The 25,053-nt window shown below is 33.0% G+C and overlaps 2 protein-coding genes across 3 annotated transcripts; one reads left to right on the plus strand and one right to left on the minus strand.

The window, feature by feature from the left end:
* Nucleotides 1-887: 887 nt before the first annotated feature.
* Nucleotides 888-24,860, minus strand: LOC131849599 (transient receptor potential channel pyrexia-like). Of its 2 annotated transcripts, none has more exons than XM_059199705.1 (11): nt 24,730-24,860; nt 15,463-15,577; nt 14,260-14,460; nt 13,689-13,906; nt 6,475-6,656; nt 5,498-5,679; nt 4,627-4,855; nt 4,141-4,299; nt 2,751-3,866; nt 2,142-2,402; nt 888-1,811 (listed from the first exon to the last, which is right to left on the minus strand). In XM_059199705.1, exons 1-11 carry the CDS (start codon nt 24,749-24,751, stop codon nt 948-950), a joined length of 3,549 nt encoding a protein of 1,182 aa, XP_059055688.1. In that variant the 5' UTR covers nt 24,752-24,860; the 3' UTR covers nt 888-947. The 2 variants fall into 2 exon arrangements, with proteins under 2 accessions (XP_059055688.1, XP_059055687.1); XM_059199704.1 differs by lacking the exon at nt 24,730-24,860 and adding an exon at nt 23,067-23,140.
* On the plus strand, nt 9,716-12,526 carry LOC131849600 (dynein light chain roadblock-type 2-like). Its single transcript, XM_059199706.1, has 4 exons — nt 9,716-9,812; nt 10,961-11,039; nt 11,784-11,884; nt 12,390-12,526. The coding sequence occupies exons 1-4, from the start codon at nt 9,789-9,791 to the stop codon at nt 12,495-12,497; spliced, it is 312 nt and encodes a 103-aa protein (XP_059055689.1). The 5' UTR covers nt 9,716-9,788; the 3' UTR covers nt 12,498-12,526.
* Nucleotides 24,861-25,053: the final 193 nt, after the last annotated feature.

The following is a 25,053-nucleotide window of genomic DNA, read 5'->3' on the forward strand; positions in this document are numbered from 1 at the left end:
ACCACGGCGGGTACTTCATTCCACAATATAATTACAATGTCATTTGTAGTCAAATTAAATTAGTACTAGGCGCTGAGTTACGTTCAGACTTATGTTTGTGTACTTAGTGTAAATATGAAATCTTTTTTAATATATCAGCGAGAGCCTAAAATATAACTTACACTTATTCACTCCAGTAAAGTATTACGTTTCCACGCGGCTTTTCCTGTTTGCGGTCGACTTTATTAACAAAGTTCCATCCTTATTTGCCCCAAACTTACTTTTTGTTTCGCATAATAACTTTCCCCTTTTTAATAAGTACACTTTTATGTTATCGCGGTGCGGTTAATGACAGTTTTCTGTTAACTGATTCAGTTGAAATATAAAGGGTGGTTTGTTCGGAATGTGTTTATTTGCTTTAACATCTAGAGGGGTAAGGGATAGGATTCCTACTAATGGGAATCTCTATACGGTCTCCATGTCCCCAGATATTTGCTACGTTGGCTTACTGACCTGATTTCAAACTTATCCTATCATTTTCCAGATACCCTAGTGTATACCGTTAGCGCATGCGGGTGTTTCATTGTTTCCATATTTACTCCAAAAAAATTCATTAAGCCTAATACGAAGAAGCATAAATTTCCTCAATTTGTCCTTCTAACATCGAACATCAGCATATTTTGACCGATTTCCTTAGGTCAAAACCTCGTACATACCACGTACGAGGATAAAACTGTACCTAAAGGCCAAAAATCTGTTGGAAGATTCTCGTACTGTTCATCCCTGGTCTTTAACTACCTTTATCTTATATCTTTATCTATCCATATCGAGTCTACATTGATACATTAATTAGAAATGAAATGAGGTAAAAATATTTCAATTATTTAGGTTTAATCTCATTTGTCATACAATATATAAAAGGACTTCTTTGCTATAAATTATTACTACTACAATAAAACTTTAATAAATTATAATTTACCTAACTTACTTTCCAATCTACTTAAAAATTGTTTGATCTCCTCAATTTCTAATGATATTTGATCCATTTTTACGTTCAACTTTTCTACTGGTGATTTAGAACTGTCGGCGTACGCTGTAATTTGCTCTTTCATATCAGACATATCTTCATCTAAATCATTTAATTGTTTCTTTATTTCTTCTTGCAATGTACCTTTACCCGGTACGTCCCGTTCTTTGGCTGCTTCATTTTCTAATTGTTTATTCGTTTGTTTTACCACAAAGTTAAATACTACATCGATTTTTTCCTTAAACTCTTGGAAGCCCTGTTCATCATCCATTTGTTTCTTCTGATTCTGTGCCTTTTCAAAGATGGCATTCCTTATTCTGGACGGTAAATCTTTTTCATGTTTCCATTTTGGCTTGCCTGGATTCATAGTAATTGTTCCTCTTACGTTTCGTTTATTTTTTATGTGAGAATTAATTCTGTGCGGTAGAAGTTTCTCGAATACTTTATTATATACTAACGTGTCTAAGGTACTTAAAAATTCTACTTGTTTTTCTAATCTCCTTATATTACCGAGTACCTCTAGATCATTAATATCATTTACAGCGACACCAACCATCAAATTCATTAGAACGATTGCAGCTAATATTAAGAACACAACGAATATAAGTCTGACTATTATTAAGGATGTTTCAAGTTGGTCGGTATGCTCTTCATCGAATAATGCCACGTAATCGAATTCAGATGTCATCATAACCATGGTTTTGACGAGTGCAGCCAATGGACCTTCGAATGGCATTTGAGAATGAAACTGTATCATGAAACTTAAGGAGAATCCGATGACGAGGAACCCAAATGTACAAAGAATCTGTGAAAGGTTAATAAGACGGTTAATTATGTCTTTATATCGACTTTGATTTTTAAATTCTCATTAAATGCAGTGAAATTATAGTTAAAAGTATTGTATAAGTACTGTCACGGTGGTCGAAACATAGTGTAATAGAGATTAGCAAAATTTTTTAACTTGTAGATGTTTAAAAACCGTGGAAATTCTATTTAATAATAATAGCAAAATTTAACACCATTCGGGCATGATACTTACGAATATAAAATCCTGACTGCATGAAAAAGAAAGAGCAATAGATACAGTTCCTATCAGCACAGTACAAAGAGATCATAGTAGTCAAAATTTACTTACCTTTATTACATTGGAGGCTACTTTGCCAAACATCAAAACATAATATCCCCAATTTGGAAATCTTGATAGCAGGAACATAAGTTCTAACCAAGACAGAAGCAATGCTAAGGTTGCTACATGTCTAGGCCATTCTGCTTCTGACCAAGATGCCACCATTACAGCAGGAGGTAGTATAGCTGCCAGACCAATTGATCCAAATTTTACCCACGTTTCTAGATGTAGAAAATATCTACTAGATTTTACGTTCATATACAGTATCTCCTGAAAATTAAATATGATAATTAATATTATATATTTTTATTATTTAGTCCTTCATTGTTTAAAAATTAAAATTATCATGAGTGGTACATTAAAAATTATGATTATTGAAAAGTGCTTACATTAAATTTATTTAAACGAAGATTATTTCTTTACGTTCTACTATATTACGGCTCATAATTGAATTATTCATAAAATATAATTTTGCAAACATTATATGTAACAAAGTGTTAAATTATATTGTAATAATCAACATGGTATTAGGTTAAGAATGAAAATTTGGTTTTGAAGAGAATAAAATATGACTAAATTAAATACGTATGGTTTAATTATATATAAAATTAAACTCACTTGTAACAGAATCAGAAATATCGTTGCATAAACTGCGTAAAACCATATATGCGGACTCAGCCAAACAGGAGCCTTAGCCTCTGTGTCTTTGTAGAAGAATAATGATATTATAAAAGTTGTTAAAGACATAACAAAAAAGGCATAAACTGCTATTATAGTGTAGAAAAATGGCAATAGTGCCTTCCACTTCAAATACAAAAAGCTTTCAATTAATGGATGAACCAGCAACCTTTTCTGATTATATCTATTTCCCGTTTTCAATAAAGCCTCTATAACTTTCATTTGCTCCATTTCACATATTGTAGGCATCAGTATTTTGTAGTCGACAGTAATCTTACAGTTTGCATCTTGGAGATTTAAATTATTCGTAGATATGTACGAATCAAAAACATTTTCCAAATAATTTGCAGGTTTAGATAGATTGTTAACAATCATGTCTATTGCAGTTCTTTTAAATTTCTTCGGGCCGTCAGTGTAGCCTGAAAGATCAGCGCCTTCGCTTAAAAGAAGGCTAATTACATCTCTACTACCATGATGACTTGCGGAATGTAATGGAAACCAGCCCATACTATTTACTTCGTGTATAGTTGTCTTATCGAATTCTAAAATTGCTCTTGCTACTTCTACTAAATTTTTGACAGCAGCTATGTGCAAAGGAGTTGAGGATTTATGAGGACTGCATCGGGTTCTTAATCGTATGTCAGCTTGCTTTGAAAGCAAAAGTTTAACACAATCCACATGATTTTCTGTTACTGCAAAGTGTATTGGGCCAAAACCTCGTCGACCTCCATCGGTCAATTCATTTATCAATGCTTTGGTTATATCTTCATCGTATTCAAGTAATACTTTTAACACTTCATAACTTCCAGTCTCTGCAGCTATATGTAGTACATTTGCGTCTCCTCGTAAAGTTATTTTCATAGATGCACCTTCATTTAATATAGATGTAACACAATCGACATGTCTATGTGTAATAGCTTTAAAAAGCGCTGTTTCTCCTTCATCATTTTGATAATCGATTGAATCCTTTTGCTTAGCAACACTAAGAATTTCATTAAGAACATCCAAATTGCCCAGTGCTGCTGCTGAATGAATTGGCGTTTCTCCATCATTAGCCTGAAATTAACAGGATTGCTTACCGTTTGACACTTACTTGTTTATTATGTAATTGTACATTTGCTATTGACTTACATACATACGAACTCTTGAAATCAATTTGTATATTAATAATGCATTAGAGAGATATTATTTGAACCCTTCAGACTTAAAAACGAAAGATTTTTCATACAAAATTCTACTGTTTTTTAAATTGATATGAACACAAAGAGCCTGAACCACGGGCAAATCTCGATTTATGCATGTTTTCTAGAGAGTTTCTTTTTTATCATACCTTCAACGTTACATCTGCTCCAGCCTCCAAAGCGACACATACTCCAGGCACCCAGGCCGCTTCAACAGCCGCCTGGAGCACTGTATGTCCTTCTTTGTCCTTTACGTCGACTATAGCCGATAAGGGATCTGCATCGTTGTTACCGTAGTTGGCTAAAACCTAAAATCAAATTATCAAATACACATGTGAAAGTTGTAAAAGAAATAAATCTGCAATACGTTTTATACTTGAATTAAATCGGAATTGTGTTAAAATATTCTTTTATACAACTTAAAATTAAAAGTAAGACATTTTCTGGTATTAATGTAAGATAGATTTTATCATAAATTATCAATTTTCTGATCTGTGTATATTCTAGTTTTAGTTTTGAGAACAATCTCTTAAATTATCCATTAACGATAAGTAGAACGGAATATTACTTCTTCACCTATGTCATAAATTTTAATTCTATTATTTTCTGTTGACTCTAAAATACTTGTCACATACCTGTAATATTTCCTCATACTGTTTCTCTACACAGGCATGCAACGGTGTTTTTCCAGCACTGTTCAAAATTGCTATAGACGCACCAGCCCTTAGCAGTTCATTCACGCCATCCAGACATTCAAGATATACAGCTGTATGTAGTGGAGTATCAATATTCTGTAGACCTCTGGTCTTCATTGTATTGAATGTACCATTAGCTTTGATGAGTGTTTTTATTACTTCAACGAAACTGGAAAGAATAGACGCTTTTAAATTTTCTTTTAAATTAAGAACAATCTCACTTCGATTGATTCTTTATGAAACTAGAATGGTTAAGAAGCTGATAGACTATATGATGGAATGAAGCAACTATTGGTATAACATGAATGATCTGGTAACGCTGATAGTTTTAATCATAAATTGCTACCCTGACGAGTAAGCCTGCAACCTTCAACTCGAAACACGGAAAACATATTAGCAGAAATAAATAAAGGAGTTTAATGATGATTATATTTGTTACGCTGTTCATGTTCAGACTGCAACAGGCAGACAGATGCCACTTCGCATCAAGTATTTATTTAACGATTCTAATGCTATTGGTGGAGAGAGGCCATTTTCGACCGTTAAGGCTGTAATAGCTTTACCGGACGAAAATGGGAGTCATTGCAGATTGGATTCCAAACCTGTGGAAGAACTTATGGAGTGGCTGAAAGCCAATTCCTGTCTGACAGATACGACTTCAGTCTAAGGGTACTGGTAGATGTTTGAACCTCGAATTAAGGCATCGTAATTGCGATCCTCGGATGGAATAGGGGAGAATTCCCCGTTAGAATTAAAATCATATGGAATTTTCATCAGTGCCATTCCAATTAATAAATAAAAAGGTACCAACTATGAAGGGTCGACTTCTTGATCGTAGTAATAAGCCGAGCCAGCAACGTCGAGAGCTGTACGGCCCTGTTCATCGCAGATGTTGGGATCAGCCCCTGCTGCCAGCAGTAGACGGGTACAATGACGGCGGGCACACGATGACGCAACGTGTAACGGTGTCCATCCAGGTTGTATTAAAGGAAGCTGCAATATATTCGATTATTTACATTATCGCACTTGCAATAAGTTTTAAAGTAAAGGTGCAGATGATATCAGGATTCTCTGGAAGTTATTTGATTATATATACTATCGTGCTAGGAATAAGTTTTAGGCAGCGGATTTTTGGATACTCATGAGCTGGAACATCATAATAAAGTATGATTGCAAGATAGAGTTTTTTTATTTCTTTGAAATTTAGGGACATTTCTACGAACTATAAATACATACCAGTCCCATTGTACTATAAAACAAATAAATTTAGTTCTCCGTGAAGCCAGTGAAGACACCATGAGGCGTTTGCGCTTCTCAGCTACTTTAGTAGTCTTGGCTCTACACGCACAAGGGCCCAGATGATAGGCTAATTTCAGACAGACAGCCGTCAACTTACTAGTAAAAAAATTAAAAGTGTAAAGGCAGACTAATATTATGAGTTCATTGATCAGCGTGTGTGGCCTAAGACAATAGGTTGACCTTATGTTCGTGCATTAATGTGATTTTATTAAAGCAACTTATAATCGATAGCATTAACGTATAGAATATGCATAATTTGGGAAACGTTTAATACCTTTTTATATAATTTGAATCGGAAACAAGTTGACAATCCACGAAATGAAATTAGTTTGCTATATTCAAAACAAACATCACTCATGATCTTCGTCCCAGTAGAGATATTTGAGAGGAATTAGATATATCAATAATATTAAAATCAAATATGACTAGCTTAAAAAATATAATAAAATAATAAATGTACATAACCGTAAAATGAATAAATGTACATACGCTGCCCTTTATGCCTTTGCAATTGTGGTCGATGTTGTCCTTCCATTGGTTTGCAAGTACGGGCTGTTCTTCCCCGATGCCGCACCGAACATTCGCCAAAGCTTTGGTCTTCTCGCAAAGTTTCTTAACATCGTCCTCTACTTTTGATAACATTTCCAAGTCGACTAAGCTATCGTGCATATCTGGAAATAATAAGATGGCCTGGGATTAGCACAACGAGTTACATCCGATGGTAGCAGCACAGATAACATAATATTACATACAGATACCCCATCCCATACAAGAAAATGGTTCCTTCCTAACTCGGGCTATTCTTCGGGCTATTTTATTTCGCCACCGTAGCCGCTAGATGTCGCTAGATCTGAAGCAGTTCGGATTACTAGTGGGTGCTTAGTAACAAAGCATGAAAATAGATGGCAGTCAATTCAGCTACATGACATCTGTTTTGCAAAGATATGTATATAATAGATATGTAGGTTACTGTATCGTGTACCTCATTAGGGACGATTCAAGATTCAATGTAAATGTGTAGGTATAATATCGTTAGCCGACACTCTGCAGATATGGCTTATGTGCCAATGTATATACCTATTATGTTATGGTTTATTTTACATTCCATGCCTATTTTTTTGATATGTTGTAACGCGTCTGCGCTATACGTATAGCCTGATTTTGATACGTTTATACTCGTACGTATCAAAATCGGGCTATACGTTTTTTTATTTCAATCGTTATATGTATGAGACTGATTTTAGCTACAATTAATTTACTGGTATATACCTCATGTATTCTACGATGTACCCCTCTTTTACCTAATGAGAATTCCGCTATATCTTATATTGTTGGATCGTCATAAAAATAATTAAAATAAGTTGGAAGACTATTGCGCTGCGTGCGGTATTCAACGACCAACTGCCGCCGGCCTCCCGTTACCCAACCGCTACCGGGGTATCCGTTGCTTAGCAACGAGCCAACAGCGCGAGGCTACCGGCGGGTGCGCCGCTATATATATATATCTACTTAGAGGTAGTGTATTACAATATATAAATTTTGTATCACAGTGTTAGTTGCCATATTTCTCCCATGATGAAAATTGATATGTATACTTGCCAGGTCTGAGGTAGGGTTGTTATCTATTTTTTATACCCCTAAGTCATAGGGGTGGCCTACCCCGAAAAAATATTTTTTTGTATTATGGACAATTTTTTTTTTATTTATAATGTTACATTGAAAATACATACACGCCTAAATTTTCACCCGTCTTTCACCAACCCCTATTTTTAATAGCGATATTCTTAAAAATATTATAAATGCTAAAGTAACTCAGTCTGTCTATTTGTCTCGCTTTCACGCCAAACATTCTGAATTACTCGTATATCTTTCAATATCTTTAGCGGTATAAACCAGGTTATGTACTACTACTAGTATTGTTAGTGAGGGATAAAGTTGATGAACAAAAATAAAACAATATTCGTATTAAAAATATATTCATCTAATATTTTTGGCATTATTTTTAAGTTTCTTCCAAATACAAGGGGTCTGACATGGGGTGTTATGTACCTACATTAAAAGATAATTTTTGACATGTATGAAATGTATGAAAGAAATGTATGTACCTACATTAAAATATAACTTTTGAAATGTATGAAATGTATGAAAGAAATGTATGTATGTACCTACATTAGAAGATAATTTTTGACATTTATGAAATGTATGTACCTACATTAAAATATAATTTTTGAAATGTATGAGATGTATGAAAAAAATGTAAGTACCTACATAAAAAGTTCATTTTTGAAATGTATGAAATGTATGAAAGAAATGTATGTACCTACATTAAAAGATAATTTTTGACATGTATGAAATGTATGAAAGAAATGTATGTACCTACATTAAAAGATAATTTTTGACATGTATGAAATGTATGAAAGAAATGTATGTACCTACATTAAAATATAATTTTTGAAATGTATGAAAGTAATGTATGTACCTACATTAAAATATAATTTTTGAAATATATGCACCGTACAATAACAATACACGTTAAACATCATACCACAGAGTCATACGCAAGTTAAAAACAAACTGCTATGATATTAATGAGAAAGGAAAATCAACTTTATGGTATTCGAATTAGGATCGATTTCTTTCTTTTTTTTAAATACTAATTTAATCTTACCAGTTGCCAGTATTCGAAGACAGCTACGATTCGTACTCGATATTTTAAATTATTATGTAATCGATTTTTCAGTACAAATGCAAATAACCAACGACACTAATAATGTACTACTATATTCCGTTCTTTGAAACGGAACACTGCTATAATACAAAATAATGAAAATTTACTGTTCACAACGACTCATTAAAAGCATCATCGAATAATGCGTAATAAAATCCTGTTATCGATTATTAAAAAAAATCGATAATACATGTATTTATTTATAATATGACAACACTTCATACATAAGTATTATTGGAAATATTATTACTTGCTTGTTCGGCTATTTTTAATTTACTTAAAAAATTTTTATATGTTTAATTTACAATAATAATATATTAAGTGCTTATTATTGGAAAATATAAAAAAGACATTTAATTAGGCCGATACAAATGACGACAATGCCATCTATGAAAGCATTTTGAAAACATTGAGCCCCATATTAGCACTGATTAAAGTGTAATTAAGTACTGGAAAATAACAAAATGAGTAAATATATGAAAATTACTTTTCTAAACGCATTATTTCATTTTAACATGTATATATAACTTTTTAAAAATTGATTAAACATTTTTGAAAACACAGTTTTGTTTTTTAAAACGTTTGCAAAACTATGAAGAATTCCATCGATACCAATCACGCCATCTATATGCAACTTTTAGCAATAATAATGGCTACTTCCTCATTGAGTGCCACTGGTAGCAGGTTCGATTCCTCGCACGGCACTAACATTTGTATTCATGAATATGATTGTTGTATATTTGTATCTGTCTAAGTGTTTTCTATGCATGTTTTTACAAATAATATATATATATAACATAATATGGATTATGAATATACGAATTAAAACATAAATAAATATATTCTTTAAGAAAATATTTACTTTTACACAATTACGTTTACGTTCAGTTTCCGCATATAAACTAAACTAAAAGACAAATCGTAAACAGAAATTTAGAAGAAATTAAAACTGATAGAATTTGTCAAAGAAAGTAATTAATAATATATGTCAATATATTATAATGTCAGTAAATCTGTTGCAAACAGGAAACGTGATTTTCTTTTTCATTGCAAATATTCGAAGTTGTGCTAAAACATGGAAATAGCGCAGAATTTTATGGTATTTATAAAAAGATATTTATGATTTCTGCATTTGTATCAGTCGTATTCATTAATCATCATCATTAACAATATCTACACGAATTTATCAAAAAATATTTAAATTAGTAGATAACAAATGTACTAATTTAAATATATTTCTTACTTTCAATTCCTTTTTATTATGATACTAGAATAATGACGGTCTCGGTAGTCTAGCGGTTTCGCACACCGCTTTACTTCCGATGGTTGTTGCTTCGATTCCTCGCACATTTCTACATTTGCGTAAAATTGCAATAATATAAAGTATTTATATCCGTTATCTAGTACCACATACACAACCCCTGCTAAACGTGAGACTAGATGGCGCTCTGTTAACTGTCCAAGATTATTTATTTATGTAAGGACCGTATATATTTCACATATAGTTTTAGTTAAAAGCTGTTAATTTAAAAATTCAATTATATATATATTCAATATAATAGAAATTTAATTGGAATTTTAATTGTATACATATAAAGACTGTAAAGAAGATAATATTATTATTTAATTTCTATTAAAATTTATGGATATTTGTACAGTCCAGTCAGCCAGTCCCATTGTACCCTAAAACTAATTACTCCATTACCTCACCAGTGTACAAATTGGCAGTATACCATTATGGCACCAACATCCAATGAATTTTTTCTATGGTCTGACGTTATTCTGTGTCTTAGACTCTGTTCCTGACACACTTCATCAGCAAATTATATAAATAGAAACAATCTTTATTCAAAGAAATTCAATAGAATCACTTTTGAATAGTCATATTTTTTATTCTACCACTCATTCGAAACGCATATTCATCACAAGTGGAACGAGCAAGAAACTTGTGTGTTGCTCTTTTGAATAGAGGCATGCGATAAATCAACATAGAAACCGTTACGCGCTGATTCTTAATGTAATCAGATAAAATTGTCAGCGCTATGAATTTTAAGTTTTTCTACAAAAACATTATTATCGTTTACAAACTCTTCAATTTTATAATATGCTTTTTTATAAAGGAAGACTTTTATACGACATTTGAATCTTTTATCAGCCAGATTTATAACAGACTGTGGTAGTTTGTTTGAAAACCTTACGCAATTTGTAAATAATATTAAAATTGTTTTAATAAATATTATGTGTCAGGGTGCTGGTGCCACAAACACTATGGTCCGCATCAACGAGAATGGTAACGTCGTTGGCACCATCATTGTCAACTGTGAAGGTATTATTATTATTTTTTTTACTAGCTATACCCGCTACTTCGTCCGCGTAGAATTTAACTTTATTTTTCTAAAGTAAAAGTAGCCTTAGTTACTCCTTATTACATCAGCTACCTGCCAAAAGTTCCGTCAAAGTAAGCCCAGGCATTTCAGAGATTAGCCGGACCAAACAGAGAGACAGACAAAAATGGTAAAAAATGTTATTTTGGTGTATATGTACCGTATTTATATTCGTATACATGTAGTGAGACACGGTTATTTCAATATTATAAACAGACAATCCAATTTTATTTACCTATATGTATAGAAGATTGCACTTTTACATAGTATAAAAAAAAGTCGCCTCCGTCGTCTGTTCGCCTATATCTTTTAAATTACTCAACATATTTTAATGCAGTTTCCAGCAATAGACAGAGTCATCCGAGAGGATATAAGATTTATATAATTATTACGTTTTATAGCACAGAAAAAACCAAGAAACTATTTATATACTATATTTATAAACTATACAAATATTTGCGTGCATACGTTTTTTTTTCGGACTACTCTAAGCTTGGCCGCAGCTGGCCTTCACAGCTTCACCGGACGATAGGGGGCGAGTGCAGATGGCACTCCAAACCCGCGGTAGGACTTATGGAGCGGCTAGCGGTGCCCTCAGACTAAAGTCGTGTCCGTGATGCTGGAGTTGGCCTTCAGCCAGACCAGCTGCGGCGATCAGGATCAGGATGCTGTACTGATTTTTTTAGGGTTCCCTGAGACAACAACCCTGGACAGTTTGACAGCTGCGACGTACTCCACGCATATGCGGAATCTTTCGCATCATGCCAGTAATGCTCTCAAGGAAATTGTAAGTTGTAACAATAATAACTGTAAAATTGGTTTGTATTTGGATATTACGGACAGCATAGATAGTCTAGCGGTTTAGGACACCGCTTTATTTCCTATAGTCGTGAGTTCGATTCCTCGCACGGTACAAACATTTATGTTATTGAGTTTTATTGTTTGCATTAGTCTGGATATTTTTTGTTGTAGTAGACAACTGATGTAAATACTTGTATATTTTTTTATTATTTTATACAAAAAAATGTATTTATAAAAAAAATGTAAACAAGTGGGTACTAGACAACTGATATAAATACATGGATACATTTTTTTTTGTAAATAAATACATATTATACATAGAAAACACCCAGACCGATACAAACAATCATACTCATGAATACAAATGTTTGTACAGTGCGAGGAATCGAACCCACGACCATCGGATAGTAAAGCGGTGTGCTAAACCACTAGACCACCGAGGCTGTCAAAGTTTTTATGAGTACTAGTTTTCTGATGCACCATTGTTTTAGGACGTGACTGATGAACTGGTCGTGCTAAGACTGATCTCCAGGAAGACGGAGGCTGTTGTGGCACCGGACCACGAGTTTCATCTCATCGCTGTCATGAGACGCTCGTGAAATTATATTAATGTACGATTAAAAGTTAATTTTTGGATAAACTTGGTGTCTTATTCTTTCCTAATGGTTGCCTTTACATATCCATTATTTCATGCCCCCAGGAAAGATTGAGCATGTAAATGTATAGGTACATAAAGAGAAAGATCATAAGCAGAGTTAGTTCGCACGTTTTAAAATTGTGTATGCTTTAGCGCCAGCCATTAGGAAAGAATAAGACATATTCTTTCCTAACGCTGCCTTTGCACATCCGTTCTTTCACGCGCACAAGAAAGAATGAGTATTTAAATAGATGATAGTAGAGAGTATTATTTAGTATTAGAGAGTATTTATGTAGATGAAGATCCGCGCGCGTAGCCAGTTCGCACATTCTCGCGTTCTACAATGTGTGTGCTTTAGCACACTTTTAAATTTATTAATTAACATTGCAAAATGGCGGACATTTCATTATGGATCAAAGACATAATAATTAATAATAGAGTTATTGATAATTTATTAATCTTAAACATGTCTTCAGGTAAAGTATGTGGTGGGATATCTAATAAAATTTTAAAAGAAAGTGAATGACATGAAAGTGCAATCACGCGTGAAAGAGTGAACCCAAAAGTGCGGGCTGATTTTCCCGCACTAATCAACGCGCGGTTCTGAATGCGTGAAAGAACGGGTCATGTAAAGATAGGTAATAACATTTCTGCAACAAGACATTTTAGTGCCCTAGTGATTTACTACCCTTAATTACACATAAGAGTTCAAATCTGGTAGACACATAAAATACCTTTGTGTGTCAGATTTTATTTTTGTCTCGGATTCCGGCTACGGAAATGTTAATGACATAACTTAAAATTAATCTGAGAGACGGGAATAGGTTCACTCTCTGCTACGTTTAAAACATCTATTCAAAAGAGCAACACACAAGTGTCTTGCTCATTCTTCTTATGATGAATCTGCGTTCCGAATGTGCGGTAGAAAAAAAATACTTGAATAAAGAATATTTCTATTTCTGTTGGATTCGAATATACAGAGTGAAATGTAGGCATGGCAAGTTATGTGAAATGTGGTAACAGTATTGTGATCTCTATAGTGACAATTGACAATGCTTCTGACTACCTCATTTGTACTTCTAGTCGTGAAGTTGAACAAAACAGGAACAATCAAACAAATATTGATCTGTACATAACAAAATCCAATGCTTACCTTCAGGAAAATCCAGAAGTACGGCCATTTGTCTCGCATTCCCGGCCCACGCCGCCAAATGTAGTGGCGTTCGACCCAAGTTGTCTTGACGTAATTTCTCAGCTCCAAATTTTGTGATCAGGGACAGGGAGTCCCCACCAACAATAGCGGCGTAATGGCATGCTGAGACCATGTCCAAACGACACGTGGCGTTTGGACTGGCGCCGGCGTTGAGCAATCTAGCAAATTATTTTTGTTAGGTATGTTACTGGGAGCTGTATTTATATTCAGTTTGGTGTATGTGTGGTATTTTATTATAATAGAAGTAAACTGCAGACATAAATAGTAAAAACAATAACATAAACTAATTTATAATGAAGATCACAACAATTAATCAGTATGTCTGCAGAAGAAGCCATTTTGAAATGCGGGTCGTCCATCTTGTGGCAGACAAACAATAAATTTTAATTAACAATAAAAATATGTTAGAATTCCAACGCCATCCAATATACGGTTGCCATCCAATAGTTGAAATTCTAACATATTTTTTTTGTTATATAGTTTTAAAAAATGTTTATAAAAATGGACTAACCTTTCAACTTCTTCCACATCATGATTCTCAATAGCCTCCAATAATTCCGTATTGAGTCTTCTCTGGCGGCGGTCGCTTCTTCTCCATTTCCTTGGCATGTTCTCAATGCCTTCCGTAACTGGTGTGTTATTGACAGTCGATGGCTCCGATGGAGTCCAGTCAGACATGGTGACCATCGACGGATGGGGGTTGTGAAACGACCTGATGTATTGAGATTGTTAAAACAGTAGTAGTAGTTACTCTATTCTCCCAAATTTGAATTTTAATGACTGTATATTATTATAAACATGTTCCACTATTATTTGAAAAAATCATTCCGAACTGACGGTAGATTTGACATATCATAAGAGTCTGTAATAGACATACATGAATAAAGATATTTTGAATTTGAATTTGAAGTAGCAAATCTGCTGTGAGCAGTCTAATGCTCAATACCATAGGCCATCCTCAACCACCACTGGTTGACGTCAAAAGTTGCGTTGTTGGCGGCATCACACAATCGACCAGTGAGAAGCACCGCTCACCACGCGACACATATGAGCACCAATAAAAAGGGTGGATACCACCCTATGTAATTTAAAAATGTTTAAGTTATTGCAATAAACGCTTCATGAGAAGAGGCCAGAAGTTTTATTTAACAAAACGTTCCTTACAAAAAAAAAACAAATTAACAGAGATTGATTTTTTTTAATGGAGAATGGACTAGGTACTTTTTTATGTAACTGGATTGCAGGGTTCCCAGCCTTACTAATATTATAATAACTATAATCTTTAACTTAACTGCTTACAAGGAATCTTACAATGGAAATAAATTATATTTAAACTTACAAGTTAAACCTTTTGAGAATCTGGAGTCTGACTAGGTCGAGACCTGTTCTTCAGACCTCCAGGCTCTATTCGGGGCCTTACTGTACTATGTAATACGTCTTTAAAAAAAACGTGATTGACGTAGAAGTCATTTCTAATATTATAAATGCAAAAGTAACTGTGTTTGTCTGTATGTCGAGCCTTCACGCTAAAACTACTGAACCGATTTAAATGAAATTTAGTACAGTAGTCTAGACCCTGAGAAAGGTCATAGACTACTTTTGCGAAAAAAGGGTTGTAAGGGGTTGAAGGGGGATGAAAGGTTGTATGGAAGTATCGTTATTTTTAAAAGTAGACGTTTACAATATGATAACGGTTAAGTTAAATGGTACGTACCCTAAATTGAAAATGGGTAAATTGGTAGGTCTTGAGGTCGTCGGCCGTCCATTCTCTGGTATGGTGAACAAGAGAGGCCTCAGATTCTCAGCATCATCACGACCCCGTTCTACATCTAGAATAAATAATAAATTACTTACAAAAATAGCCCTTAATTAATGCTCGTTTAGATCGCGAATTGACTAACGTAGTGGGACATTGCAGGTTTTTTCTTTTCGTACCAATCTAATGCTGTTGGCCGCAGCAGGCCTTTACAGATTCACCGGACGATAGGGGGTGAGTGCAGATGGCACTCCAAACCCGCGGAAGGACTTATGGAGCGGCTGAAGGCCAACTCCCGCCTGACGGATACGACTTTAGCCTGAGGGCACGCTAGGAGTTTAAGTTAAACCTCGGCTCAGGCCGTCGTAATTTCGATTTCCGTTTGTTTTGGACTAAATTCTGTTCGAATCGGATAAACTTACAGCTAATTGCCAACACGTTTATATTTTAAAACTATTAACTATACACTACTTAACTATATAACGACAAAAATATTCTTATTTTATTTATTACTAGCTGTTCCCACGACTTCGCGTGCAATTTAACTTTATTTTTCTAAAATAAAAGTAGCCTAAGTTACTCCCTATTACGTCAGCTACCTGCCAAAAAAAGTCCCGTCAAAATCGGTCCAGCCAGAGATTAGCCGGAACAAACAGACAGACAGACAAAAATTGTAAAAAAAATATTTTGGTGCATGTACCGTATTTATATTCATATGCATATAGTGAAAAACGGTTATTTCAATATTACAAACAGACACTCCAATTTTATTTATGTGTATAGATAGAATTCAAGGCTTCTATGGATACATCAGCATATTACATATAGGACATTATCCAAAAATAAATTTAACAGATGTAATAGAAATAGAAATAGAAATAATCTTTATTCAAATAAACTCATTACAAGCACTTTTGAATAGTCATATTTTGATTCTACCACTCCTTCGGAACGCAGATTCATCACAAGAAGAATGAGCAAGAAACTTATGTGTTGCTCTTTTGAATAGATGTTTTTATTTTATATAATAATTACAGTATAACAAGTAAGAGGCATGCGATAAACAACATAGAAATCGTTACGCAGTCATTATTAGTGTAATCAGATAATATTGTCAGTGCTATGGATTTTAAGTTTCTCTATAAAAACTTTATTGTCGTTAACGAATTCTTCTATTTTTGTTTGCATAATGGGACAATTATTAGCGTGGTTTGTGTGTACCTTTGTTTGTGTGTAATGTAAGCTGTGTTTCAGTTGTTGGGTGAGATAACTTATATATAATAATAATAACCTCAGGACAATTCACACAGCGCCATCTAGACCCAAGTAAAGCTAGCTAAACCTTATGTTATGGGTACTAGACAACTGATACAAATACATCGATTTTTTTTTTCGTAAATACATACATATTATACATAGAAAACACCCAGACCGATACAAACAATCATACTCATGAATACAAATGTTTGTGCCGTGCGAGGAATCGAACCCGCGACCATCGGTAGTAAGGCGGTGTGCTAAACCGCTAGACCACCGAGGCCGTCAATATAATATCCTTTCTTTATTACTTTATTAATCCTAGTGACTTTGTGACTGTTTTTCGCCACAACTGTCCCACAACGCTTTCTGTATATAACCTAATGGTTCTAGGTGAAAAATGTCTATAGATTAATATGTTTATTGTTTAATGCAGTTAGCATTAATGAATAAATAAATAAAAATAAACAAGTTCTTGTAATTTCCCTGCCTTATCTAAGCAAAGCATTTCTTTTTTACAACACTAATTCATAGTATTTACGATTGGCAGGTAAACATATGATTTGATTTGAAAATGATCAAATAGTTCCCCCTTTTGGGTTTTTTTATGAATTATGTGCTAAACAACACTTATTTAAAAGAACAACACGCAAGTTTGTTTCTCGTTCTTCTTGCGATGAGTCAGCGTTCTAATATGACTATTCAAAAGTACTGCAAAAGTTTATTTCAATAAACACTATTTTTATTCTTTATAGAGTTTAAGTTTGAACAAAACGGTTAGGTACACCACTTTACTTCCGATGGTCGCGGGTTCGATTACACGCACGGTGCAATTATTTGTATTCATAAGTATGATTGTACGTCTCTGTCTGGGTGTTTTTCAAAAGTATTTATATCAGGACTAGATGACGTTGTGTTAATTGTCTAGTGTTATTTATTTATTTATTATAATGGGTATACGCACTTACCTCTACGAAAGAGTCTTGATATAAAATATCTCGACATCAAAACTGATCATAAAACACGATGTTTAATTAATAACATAATAATTGTCCGTTGTTGATTATGTATAATAGTTTTTAGTTTTCTTTGAATAATATGTATATTTATTGCTAAAACTTCACAGAGAATCTTATCATTTCCCAAAGGTAGACATGTAGAGAATGCTATAATTCTATTAGATTGTGGAATGAACTACCTGCCGAGGTTTTCTCGAGAGACTACAGCATGGGGTTTTCAAGAAGGGTATATTAAGGTTTCTTAAGGGTCGGTAACGCGCACGTAACACTTCTGGTGTTTCAGGCGTCAATAGGCTACGGTAACTATTTACAGATGGGAAGTAGTATAAAAAAATGCACCTTTTGTGCCTTATTATACAGTGTGTTCCATATCGGATATCCGATGATTGACCCACGTATCGTACGTTATATTTTATCGACAAAATTCAAAGAGCGGTCTCACCCTTCACCCCTCTGAATGACAGCCATTTTTAAATTTAATATCTCGTATTTTTACGGTTCACTGAAACTTTTTTTTTTTCATGTTTTCATTTCGCCCCCATACACAGAAGTGGTCTTATTTGAAAGATTATGATATTTGCTAGCATTTAATTTTTGTTACGCTACGTTTATATTCAGCCGCTTCCCCTGCCACTCGCGCTGCTGGTAATATTGCCGGGCGACAACTAAGCGAGAGGGCTGAATGTAAAAACACGCTGCCACTCGTGTTGCCAGTCCTTTGACTCGCGCACGAAAAGCCGACAATCGAGGGAGCGCCGGTCAGCGCGAGTGGCAGTGCCACTGGCATGGGAAGTGTTTCCACTCGTGTTTACACTCTCGCGCTGCTCACTTCCCTGTCCATTCGGACTGAGTGTAAATTGGGCATTAAGAAGTAATGCAAAATAATCCATGAAATTAGTTTAGCTGAAGAACTTGATAAAATTTCACTATTTTTTTAGTTAATATGCGCCACAAGAAACCAACCGTTGACACATTGTTTTTTTCCATTTAAACTGTTCGCAATGAACTGCGTAATTAAAAAAAAAGTCTAACAAACATGTGTAAGAATTATAAAAACTTAATATTTATAAATATATCCGTCATACTCGTGAATGAGTGATGCTTGTAGGGACTCAAAGTTATTCACTCTTATATAGTTCTCAACCAGTTGGTTGTATATTTAATATCTTCTGTATTTGAGTATTTAATTGAATTAGTGCTAGTTGGTAGTTTGTATTCACACACTTCAACTTAAAAATTTAACAACAAAATTATTTAAAACAGCAACACGCAAATTTCTTGTTCATTCTTCAGCTTGACAGATAAAAAGAAAATGTAACGACTATTCAAACGTACTTCAATGTAAGTTTATTTGAATAAATGATTTTCTATTCTATTCTATTTAGTATCATAATCTATATGACATCACGCTACGACTAATAGGAGCACAGCTGCAATGAAATATTTTGTAAAAACAGGGAAAATGTGACACATACGAAATTGCGCGGATCTACTCGATTAATATGCCTCAAACGGGCTGTCGTTTTGAGGTAGGCCTTGAATTAAAAAAAGGTATAAAACATTATATGTATTGTAATAATATGAAAAATCTTTGCATAAATTATATTATTGTATTTCAACCGGTTTTCAAATTTAATATTAACCGGTTTAAAATGACATTCCCAAAGATGTGACAAGTCGCGATTTCCAATCTCAATAAACAAAATTAGTTTTATATAAGAGAATATATATTTGTTTATGTAAATACATACATAATATACATAGGAAATACCGAGACCGATACAAACAATCATACTCATGAATACAAATGTTTGTACCGTGCGAGGAATCGAACCCGCGACGTCGACGACGACGAAGGCTAGACTACCTGCTAGACCACCGAGCGCCTTCTTTCGTTGGCATCAGATCATGTGATGTTCCACATATTAGATGTTAAAATAACTTTCCTTGGTTACTCATTATATAGAAATTTCATAAAACTTAGATTTTAGTGAAATCATTTAAATATAACTCTAAACCAATATCGTAAACATTTATTTTTTTCTATTTTCTAATTTATAATGAAGAAATAGCTGACTGAAATTCTTTCACTTGTATATTATAACAGAGTAACATAACCTTTATTTTATTTTCTAAAAATTACGGACACTATTTGAACTCATGCGAAGCCGGAGCGGTTCATTAGTATTTGTTTATATACGTAATATGTATATTTATATAATTGGTTTTGGTAATATTTGCTTAGATTTTGTTTTAGGAAAGTGTCCTGTTTCGATTCGATCCGCTATTTAGAAAATTTCGGAAGATATTGTAGTGGTTGTTTAATATATATAAATATTGTTATGGTTATGATTAGTAAGGTCGATTTTTTACGTATTTTGTCGTAAAATTAATATAACTTTTAATGTATATCACTATTCACAAAACTACGTTTTACACACAACTGGGCCATTATTTAGATGTTGTTTTTCTTATAAAAACGCGTTTTCCTTTTAAACTTCCACGACTTACTGACGCGAGATGAACAATTATGTTTAGCGAGTAGTTGCTACTCAAGGTCTATGGATCTATCACATGATATTGTAAAATATCTATTTTGGACTTTTTTTATGAAGCGACAACGATCATTTTTTATTGAGTCCTGTTATGTAAACTTTATGGTTCGGTAGTAATGCACTATTTAGCTACGCCTTTGTTTACTCTGTGGTTGTGTGATTAAGGAGATTGTTTTATTAAGAGGTTTTGAACTATTCTAGAATAATCTTTGGTTTTATCTCTTGTCTATTGTATGAATAAATTTTCCCGCCATATTTATTTGTTTTAGGTTATGTTTTTATTAATTATTATTTTTTATATTTTGGTTCATTTATGATAATGCCTATAATAGAAATGAGTAAATATTACTAGTATAGCAGTTTATGTTTTTGCTTTTTTTTTATAACTTTTTATATTCTGGTCAATAATAAATATTATTCAAACTCAATAGCGTACAAGCTGCCGATCTCATTGCTGGAAATTAGTAATCTTTGTATGTAGATATAAACAGTATTACGGTAATAAAACATAATGATGTGCGTGTACGCAGCCAGCCCTTCATATGATGACTGAGCAATATGCCATGTTATCGCATATTGCTCAGGCAACTATTTATTTCCTTTATTTTATAGATGTAGATAATAGATTCATACAAAACATAATTTTAACTACGGCTTCATACTTTGATGGTGACCTCGTGGTCTAGAGGTTTAGCATACCGCTTTACTTCCAATGGGTTCGAGATCTCGTACGGCACAAACATTTGTATTCATAAGTATGATTGTTTGTATCGGTCTGTGTGTTTTCTATGTACATATAATATGTATGTATTTATTTAAAATAAGTATCTATGTATTTGTTCTACATAAGTAACTAACCTATAACACAAGCTTCAGCTAGCTTAACTTAGGTCCATTTTAGATTGTTATTATTTTTTATTTATTCTCGAATTTCTTCGGTGTTATAGTTATATATACAAACTGATTGTTGTAATTCTTTTTTATATTTTGTAATGACTATGTGTTAAAATAACTTGTAGTAATTCTTTTTTATATTTTTATATTAATGTATACACCAATATAATATACATACTTAATAAATTATCAACCAAATATAACAAGGCCAGTGGGGCATTACGACATTAATTTGTATATCACAGAGATAATGATATATTTAGTACATAATCTAATGATTCATCGATTGATAAATAAAATGAAACAAGTTAAAAAATAAAACAAAAAGAGCTACGTGCCAAACCCGTAACATTAAATAGAAATTGAAATAATCTTTATTCAAATAAACTTAATATAAGAATTTTTTAGTAGTCAAATGTAAAAGTTTGTGTCTCTTTTTACGAAAATTATAGTGAGCGGGCAGTATGAAATTTTGGCACAATGACAGTTTCATATTGGAAAAAGAAAAAACACATAATCCTATTTACAAAAAAAAATATACATACAACCATATGTTTATCATACATATATATTTATATCTATATGTATATATAAAAATAAATAATAATCTTGAACAATTAATATAGAGCCATCTAGATCCACGGTAAACAGAGCTTGTGTTATGGATACTAGACAACTGATATATTAGTTAGATTTTTTTGTAAGTACATACATAATATATGTATATAGAAAACACTACAAATGTTAGCACCGTGCGAGGAATCGAGCCCGCGACCATCGGAAGTAAAGCGGTGTGCTTAACTACTAGACCACCGAGGCCGTCTAACTGCAAATGTATATATAAATATATATATCTTATATATAAAAATCAGTATTAACAGTGTTTGTAACAAGTTTCGAAACGGCTAATAAAAATATTTTTATTTATTCCACAAATTTTAGGTATATATAACCCTAAATTTTCACCCTTCAATTTCAACCTCTAAGTTTTAATAGCCATATTAGTACTTATTTTCTATTCTCGGTGGTGGATAACCAATTAATTTATATGGAAAAACCTCATTTATCGGGTCAGCTAGTCTATCTACTATCTAAATATATATAACTCAAAAGTGACTGACGTAGTCTATCAACGCACAGCCCAAACCACTGGACGGATCGGGCTGAAATTTGGCATGCAGGTAGATGTTATGACGTAGACATCCGCTAAGAAAGGATTTTGATTAATTCTACTCCCAAGGGGATAAAATAATGGGATGAAAGTTTGTATGAAACTTCGACAATTTTAAACCGATCGGTCAGAGATTTTGTATGCATAAAGCTACTATGACGTAGACATCCCCATAGAAAGGATTTTGATAAATTTATTAAGGGGATAAATTAACGCGGGAAAAAGCTAGTATAATATAAAAAGAAAACGGTCAATAAAAATAAATTTGTAATACAACACTTGAATCGGTCTAAAATGTATAGCATAACACATTACATCATTTTTAATCAATTTATATTTGTATAATGCTTTGTAATTGTATAATTCTTTAAGAGCTCGAAGTGTAACACATAAACATTCACGTATATATGTATGTAAGTATGTATTTATTTATAGGAGCCAACAGAATATCAGCGCTGCAGACTTATCTGTAGGTTCATGCTGAGTTGGTTGCCTCTTTATCATTGCGACACATAAAGCCACCTCCATTTTTTAATTTGTAATATTTATATTCCTGCTTTTTTAATTTGTAAACTTTATTTCTATTTAAAAAATTTATCTCAGATACACTATCTGTTTGTGAAGGTAGAATTTATCTATCAAAAATAGTCAACAAAAAAAATATACCTTTTAACTTTCTTATTTCACGTTTTGACATATTCATCACAATAAACCACTTAAATACATAATATCTTCATTTCGTACAAACGTAAGTGAATTAAAAAATCCATTTGCAACACGTCAGTTTCACAAACCGAATAAATTGTATTTACTTTATACGTTATGGATTTTACTGTACTATCAGTTTCTTCGTCCATTTGTTTGCTAAAGACATAGATAAAGTTAAGACTTGCTGAAAGTATTAAAGTTTTTCGATTATGCACAATCTCGTTCAGATTATACTTTTTCGTATTACTATATAATACATATTTTTAAACATTATTATTTTTTACATAATAATTACAATTTTATAGTACACGTATCTAAAGCTACACTAGCAGACTCCTACCAGATTTGATTGTTAGGGAGAGAAACACGAGCGGTGAAGGTGAGTGATGTAGTGAGTGGTGACGTATGTCTGCAAAGGGGTTCCTCAAACATACACGGGTCAAAAGTCACGGAAACAGCTCGCAGTTTCCCTCTCTGCCACACGATGGACTAGGCTCTCGCACGGAATCCATGGAATGCTAAGCTCATTTCGCAGTGATCGTGTTTACAGCTATACTTAGACCCAGATCGAATAAATTTGAAATCAATTCGAATAAGCCTAAAAAAAACCTTCTGCGATAATCTACTGATTTTGATAATGCACAGATCGTAGTAAACAAATTAATCCAAGATATGGCGATAGGTTGGCTCTGTCTCGTTCAAGTATACTCAAATATCAGTACATATAGCGAAATGTAAGCATGATTCACTGCTACGTCGACAGTTATCAATGACTACCTCATCCAGGATAATAATTGTGAAGGTAAGAACGTAAGAGAGATAGAAAGAGAAGAGTAGAGAAGAGGTATAAGTAGGTGAGAGATCAATGACGAGTATATTTAAAACAGTATTATAAAAGTATATATTAAACAATAAATAAGAAAGTATCTTTACATAAACAATGAGTATTTGTTAAAAATAAAATTGCACAATCATTGAAATAAATTCTATTTGTTTAAAAGAATTACAACAACAATCGTTGCTGGCAGTTTACTCATTTTTGCATTCTACCTAAAATTATCTTATCTGTGGTACTACTGTGGTACACATATAAAGAATGCATGCATGCATGAAATTATATATATGTATATTGAATTTGTTTCTTCTTTTTTATATACTCTTCTTTTTATTGTAATTTAATCTGTTGATGCGATGATATCTATTATTTTTCTACTAAATCTTTATATTATTTTGATACTTTTTTATGTAATTTTTGAGTTTACTATGTGAGTTTCTTTTGAGGCTAATATATATATATATATAATTATTTCTTGGTTTTCTTAAATAATAATATAATAATCACGCTCCAGTGACAATGTTTATACAGAATTTGCTTTATAAATTAGCTTTGATATAAAAATACATCCGGTTATTCGTATCTTCATTAAATAGTATAAAACAAATTCGCTGTCGTTGTCTGTCCGTCCCTATGTATGCTTAAATCTTTAAATCTACGCAACGGATTTTGAAGCGGTTTTTTTAATAGATAGAGTGATTTAAGAGGAAGGTTTATATGTATATTACATGTACACCCGTGCGAAGTCGGGGCGAATAGCTAATGAAAATAAGTTAAGAAACCAACCTCTTAAGTTGAACATTTCCATAAGTTACACTGATTTATCACTTCAATATCACTTGAAAACAATCACATATTTATTTCCTATATAATGTGCACATAATACAAATTAAATGAAAAGAAACACATTCAATACAAACACGTCATCTTCACACATACAAATAGATTATAATAATACACAATACATACAGATAAATAAGATATTTGTTATCTTTAGATTTTGTTCTGATACAATTTATAAAACAAAGAGTTATGTGAAATCGAGAGGTGATAGAGCCATTGTCTATGAATATATTTTTTTATACTCTTCATTGCACCAAATACATATTC

Source organism: Achroia grisella, unplaced genomic scaffold (genome assembly GCF_030625045.1).
Source record: "Achroia grisella isolate CSIRO2021 unplaced genomic scaffold, CSIRO_AGI_Agris_v1 utg660, whole genome shotgun sequence".
Lineage (NCBI taxonomy): Eukaryota > Metazoa > Arthropoda > Insecta > Lepidoptera > Pyralidae > Achroia > Achroia grisella.